Source organism: Mixophyes fleayi, chromosome 7 (assembly GCF_038048845.1).
Source record: "Mixophyes fleayi isolate aMixFle1 chromosome 7, aMixFle1.hap1, whole genome shotgun sequence".
Lineage (NCBI taxonomy): Eukaryota > Metazoa > Chordata > Amphibia > Anura > Limnodynastidae > Mixophyes > Mixophyes fleayi.
In genome coordinates, this window is record NC_134408.1 from 142,985,289 (window position 1) to 142,991,288 (window position 6,000).

A 6,000-nucleotide genomic window follows, 5' to 3' on the forward strand; every position below is an offset into this window, starting at 1 on the left:
GTACTGTTACTCAGAAGCAAAATGCACATTATGGTCCATTTGCATACGCTATTTTTATGGCTAACAGTGTTAAAGCACATTAAATAGTATTTAAGAATGCACTTTGAATTAACAGCCGTGTGTTCAAGCCCTTGTCCGTCTTCATTTTCACAGAGGAGACATTTTCCTGTAGACTACCCAGCTCTGAAGAGCTGCTTCATTTCTCTGTATCTAGAACAGATTTGGAGCTGCCATGCAATTTCTTTGGCCTAATTAAATATTATCAATAGACTACAATGAAACAGTGCCCCCAGTGGGCAAGCACTGGAATACTTGCTTTATAACCTGTAATATTTCATTATAATGTTCCTATAAGGAATTGGGCTGATATATAGGAGAATATTAGCGAGCTTTCATCTGGAAATACCTTCCTATAATGAGAGATTCTAACTGACAGCGTAAGAGAATAAACGGTATACGGAGCCTCAGATGCGCTAGCGAGGTCTGGGCGGAATTGTGAACTTGGGCTTAAAGTGTTGTGGAAAGATGGCTGTGAGATTCTCACAGCTCGCCCATTAATCTCCTCTCTGGCAGAGGAGACAATACGGCTTTTTAATTCAATAAACTGCAATCCCAGCTGGCACTGGAGGTGTTCAAATATCAGCGAGATAATAAGCAGCTCTCCTCTCAATGTCTTATTTTATTTCCTTATAATCTGCTAGTCTTTTACACCCAGGCTGTGTACATACCTTGCTATATAAATAGATGCGATCCGTATGCCTGCTGGCACAGAACATTAATCCATCATACACTGGAAAACAAGTGGAGTTGTGACAAAGCTCTGCAATGAAACACAATATGTAGGACAGTGAGTGTGGATGCAGGAGGCTGTATACACAGTGACTTTCCACCAGGGAAAACAGTTTACTGGGAGATGCAAAAGGTGGGGAGACAGAGGAGAGTGTGGGGGAGGTGGAGAGCTAATAAAAAATATGAGGGTGTGGAGAGAGGGCAATGAAATTATGGAGTGGTGGGGGGTGAAGTGAGATAGGAGAGAGAGCAAAGAAAGTGAGGAGAGAGAGCAATGCAAGAAATGAAATGAGGTGAGAGCGCAGGAGAGGAGAACAAGGCGAGAGAGTGCAGGAAGAGAGAGCAAGATGAGAGACAGCGTGGGAAAAGAGAGCAAGAGAAGAGACAGTGTGGGGAAGAGGGCAGGAAAAGAGCACAAGAGGAGACAACGTGGGAAAATAGAACAAAAGCAAAAAAGAGTAAGATTAGAGAGGTGGAAAGACAATGAGACAAGAAAGAGTCCGGGGAAAGGGAGAAAAGAAGAGTTTGAGGGGTCGGGAAAGGAGAGAAGGACAGCGTGGGGGATGTTGGGAAAGGAGAGAGCGACAGCGCGGGGGAAGGGGTCGGGAAAGGAGAGAGCGACAGCGCAGGGGGTGTCGGGAAAGGAGAGAAGGACAGCGCAGGGGGGTGTCGGGGAAAGGAGAGAAGGACAGCGCGGGGGAGGTTGGGAAAGGAAAGAAAGACAGCGCGGGGGAGGTTGGGAAAGGAGAGAGGGACAGCACAGGGGGGTTTGGGGAAGGAGAGAGCGACAGCACAGGGGGGTTCGGGGAAGGAGAGAGCGATAGTGCGGGGGGAGGGGTCGGGGTAGGAGAGAGTAACAGTGCGGGGGGCGGGGAGGGAGAGCGACAGCACAGGGAGAGGTGAGGAGAGGGTATGAGAGATGAGAACGCGGGGGAACAAATGAAGGCGCGGGGGACTAACAAGGTCAAGCAAGAAAACCACTTTGTAAGAGGAGGTTCCTGGCAGGACTGTATTCCTGCTTAGAGAGAGAGGGACAGCGCGGGGGAGGTTGGGAAAGGAGAGAGGGACAGCGCGGGGGGGGGGGGGGGGGGGGTTGGGAAAGGAGAGAGCGACAGCGCGAAGGGGGGGGGGGTAGGGGAAGGAGAGAGCGACAGCGCCGGGGGGGGGGGGCGGCGAAGGAGAGAGCGACAAGCACAGGGGGGTTCGGGGAAGGAGAGAGCGATAGTGCGGGGGGGAGGGGTCGGGGTAGGAGAGAGTAACAGCGCGGGGGGGCGGGGAGGGAGAGCGACAGCACAGGGAGAGGTGAGGGAGAGGGGTATGAGAGATGAGAACGCGGGGGGAACAAATGAAGGCGCGGGGGACTAACAAGATCAAGCAAGAAAACCACTTTGTAAGAGGAGGTTCCTGGCAGGACTGTATTCCTGCTTAGAGAGAGAGGGACAACGCGGGGGAGGTTGGGAAAGGAGAGAGGGACAGCGCGGGGGGGGGGGGGGGATGGGAAAGGAGAGAGCGACAGCGCGAGGGGTGTCGGGGAAAGGAGAGAAGGACAGCGCGGGGGAGGTTGGGAAAGGAGAGAGGGACAGTGCAGGGGGGGGGGGTTGGGAAAGGAGAGAGCGACAGTGCGGAGGGGGGGGGGTAGGGGAAGGAAGAGAGCGACAGCGCGGAGGGGGGGGGGGTAGGGGAAGGAGAGAGCGACAGCACAGGGGGGTTCGGGGAAGGAGAGAGCGATAGTGCGGGGGGAGGGGGAGGGGTAGAAGAGAGTAACAGCGCGGGGGGCGGGGAGGGAGGGCGACAGCACAGGGAGAGGTGAGGAGAGGGTATGAGAGATGAGAACGCGGGGGAACAAATGAAGGCGCGGGGGACTAACAAGGTCAAGCAAGAAAACCACTTTGTAAGAGGAGGTTCCTGGCAGGACTGTATTCCTGCTTAGAGAGAGAGGGGACAACGCGGGGGAGGTTGGGAAAGGAGAGAGGGACAGCGCGGGGGGGGGGATGGGAAAGGAGAGAGAGCGACAGCGCGAGGGGTGTCGGGAAAGGAGAGAAGGACAGCGCGGGGGAGGTTGGGAAAGGAGAGAGGGACAGTGCAGGGGGGGGGGGGTTGGGAAAGGAGAGAGCGACAGTGCGGAGGGGGGGGGTAGGGGAAGGAGAGAGCGACAGCGCGGAGGGGGGGGGGTAGGGGAAGGAGAGAGCGACAGCACAGGGGGGTTCGGGGAAGGAGAGAGCGATAGTGCGGGGGAGGGGTCGGGGTAGGAGAGAGTAACAGTGCGGGGGGCGGGGAGGGAGAGCGACAGCACAGGGAGAGGTGAGGAGAGGGTATGAGAGATGAGAACGCGGGGGAACAAATGAAGGCGCGGGGGACTAACAAGGTCAAGCAAGAAAACCACTTTGTAAGAGGAGGTTCCTGGCAGGACTGTATTCCTGCTTAGAGAGAGAGGGACAGCGCGGGGGAGGTTGGGAAAGGAGAGAGGGACAGCGCGGGGGGGGGGGGGTTGGGAAAGGAGAGAGCGACAGCGCGGAGGGGGGGGGGTAGGGGAAGGAGAGAGCGACAGCGCCGGGGGGGGGGGGGGGGGGTGGGGGGCGGCGAAGGAGAGAGCGACAGCACAGGGGGGTTCGGGGAAGGAAGAGAGCGATAGTGCGGGGGGAGGGGTCGGGGGTAGGAGAGAGTAACAGCGCGGGGGGCGGGGAGGGGAGAGCGACAGCACAGGGAGAGGTGAGGAGAGGGTATGAGAGATGAGAACGCGGGGGAACAAATGAAGGCGCGGGGGACTAACAAGATCAAGCAAGAAAACCACTTTGTAAGAGGGAGGTTCCTGGCAGGACTGTATTCCTGCTTAGAGAGAGAGGGACAACGCGGGGGAGGTTGGGAGGGAAGAGAGAGGGACAGCGCGGGGGGGGGGGATGGGAAAGGAGAGAGCGACAGCGCGAGGGGTGTCGGGAAAGGAGAGAAGGACAGCGCGGGGGAGGTTGGGAAAGGAGAGAGGGACAGTGCAGGGGGGGGGGTTGGGAAAGGAGGAGAGCGACAGTGCGGAGGGGGGGGGGGGTAGGGGAAGGAGAGAGCGACAGCGCGGAGGGGGGGGGGTAGGGGAAGGAGAGAGCGACAGCACAGGGGGGGTTCGGGGGAAGGAGAGAGCGATAGTGCGGGGGGAGGGGTCGGGGGTAGAAGAGAGTAACAGCGCGGGGGGCGGGGAGGGAGGGCGACAGCACAGGGCGGAATAGCAGGGAGAGTGAGTGGAGAGGGTATGAGAGATGAGAACGGCGGGGGAACAAATGAAGGCGCGGGGGACTAACAAGGTCAAGCAAGAAAACCACTTTGTAAGAGGAGGTTCCTGGCAGGACTGTATTCCTGCTTAGAGAGAGAGGGACAGCGCGGGGGAGGTTGGGAAAGGAGAGAGGGACAGCGCGGGGGGGGGGGGGGGGGGTTGGGAAAGGAAGAGAGCGACAGCGCGGAGGGGGGGGGGGTAGGCGAAGGAGAGAGCGACAGCACAGGGGGGGTTCGGGGAAGGAGAGAGCGATAGTGCGGGGGGGAGGGGTCGGGGTAGGAGAGAGTAACAGCGCGGGGGGCGGGGAGGGAGAGCGACAGCACAGGGAGAGGTGAGGAGAGGGTATGAGAGATGAGAACGCGGGGGAACAAATGAAGGCGCGGGGGACTAACAAGATCAAGCAAGAAAACCACTTTGTAAGAGGAGGTTCCTGGCAGGACTGTATTCCTGCTTAGAGAGAGAGGGGACAACGCGGGGGAGGTTGGGAAAGGAGAGAGGGGACAGCGCGGGGGGGGGGGGGGATGGGAAAGGAGAGAGCGACAGCGCGAGGGGTGTCGGGAAAGGAGAGAAGGACAGCGCGGGGGAGGTTGGGAAAGGAGAGAGGGACAGTGCAGGGGGGGGGGGTTGGGAAAGGAGAGAGCGACAGTGCGGAGGGGGGGGGGGGGTAGGGAAGGAGAGAGCGACAGCGCGGAGGGGGGGGTAGGGGAAGGAGAGAGCGACAGCACAGGGGGTTTCGGGGAAGGAGAGAGCGATAGTGCGGGGGGAGGGGGAGGGGTAGAAGAGAGTAACAGCGCGGGGGGCGGGGAGGGAGGGCGACAGCACAGGGAGAGGTGAGGAGAGGGTATGAGAGATGAGAACGCGGGGGAACAAATGAAGGCGCGGGGGACTAACAAGGTCAAGCAAGAAAACCACTTTGTAAGAGGAGGTTCCTGGCAGGACTGTATTCCTGCTTAGAGAGAGAGGGACAACGCGGGGGAGGTTGGGAAAGGAGAGAGGGACAGCGCGGGGGGGGGGGGGATGGGAAAAGGAGGAGAGCGACAGCGCGAGGGGTGTCGGGAAAGGAGAGAAGGACAGCGCGGGGGAGGTTGGGAAAGGAGAGAGGGACAGTGCAGGGGGGGGGGGGGTTGGGAAAGGAAGAGAGCGACAGTGCGGAGGGGGGGGGGTAGGGGAAGGAGAGAGCGACAGCGCGGAGGGGGGGGGGGGTAGGGGAAGGAGAGAGCGACAGCACAGGGGGGTTCGGGGAAGGAGAGAGCGATAGTGCGGGGGGGAGGGGTCGGGGTAGGAGAGAGTAACAGTGCGGGGGGCGGGGAGGGGAGAGCGACAGCACAGGGAGAGGTGAGGAGAGGGTATGAGAGATGAGAACGCGGGGGAACAAATGAAGGCGCGGGGGACTAACAAGGTCAAGCAAGAAAACCACTTTGTAAGAGGAGGTTCCTGGCAGGACTGTTATTCCTGCTTAGAGAGAGAGGGACAGCGCGGGGGAGGTTGGGAAAGGAGAGAGGGACAGCGCGGGGGGGGGGGGGGGGGGGTTGGGAAAGGAGAGAGCGACAGCGCGGAGGGGGGGGGTAGGGGGAAGGAGAGAGCGGACAGCGCCGGGGGGGGGGGGGGGGGGGGGGGGCGGCGAAGGAGAGAGCGACAGCACAGGGGGGTTCGGGGAAGGAGAGAGCGATAGTGCGGGGGGGAGGGGTCGGGGTAGGAGAGAGTAACAGCGCGGGGGGCGGGGAGGGAGAGCGACAGCACAGGGAGAGGTGAGGAGAGGGTATGAGAGATGAGAACGCGGGGGAACAAATGAAGGCGCGGGGGGACTAACAAGATCAAGCAAGGAAAACCACTTTGTAAGAGGAGGTTCCTGGCAGGACTGTATTCCTGCTTAGAGAGAGAGGGACAACGCGGGGGAGGTTGGGAAAGGAGAGAGGGACAGCGCGGGGGGGGGGGGGGATGGGAAAGGAGAA

The 6,000-nt window shown here is 59.7% G+C and overlaps 2 protein-coding genes across 4 annotated transcripts in view; both read right to left on the bottom strand.

The window, feature by feature from the left end:
* The window catches only part of R3HDM1 (R3H domain containing 1), a 255,260-nt gene that overhangs the window by 102,093 nt on the left and 147,167 nt on the right, over nt 1–6,000 (bottom strand).
* The window catches only part of ZRANB3 (zinc finger RANBP2-type containing 3), a 95,957-nt gene that overhangs the window by 22,025 nt on the left and 67,932 nt on the right, over nt 1–6,000 (bottom strand). For all 3 annotated transcript variants that reach the window (XM_075180953.1, XM_075180954.1, XM_075180955.1), the window contains exon 13: nt 729–820. In XM_075180953.1, coding sequence (XP_075037054.1) covers nt 729–820 — 92 coding nt within the window. The remainder of the gene's footprint in view (nt 1–728; nt 821–6,000) is intronic.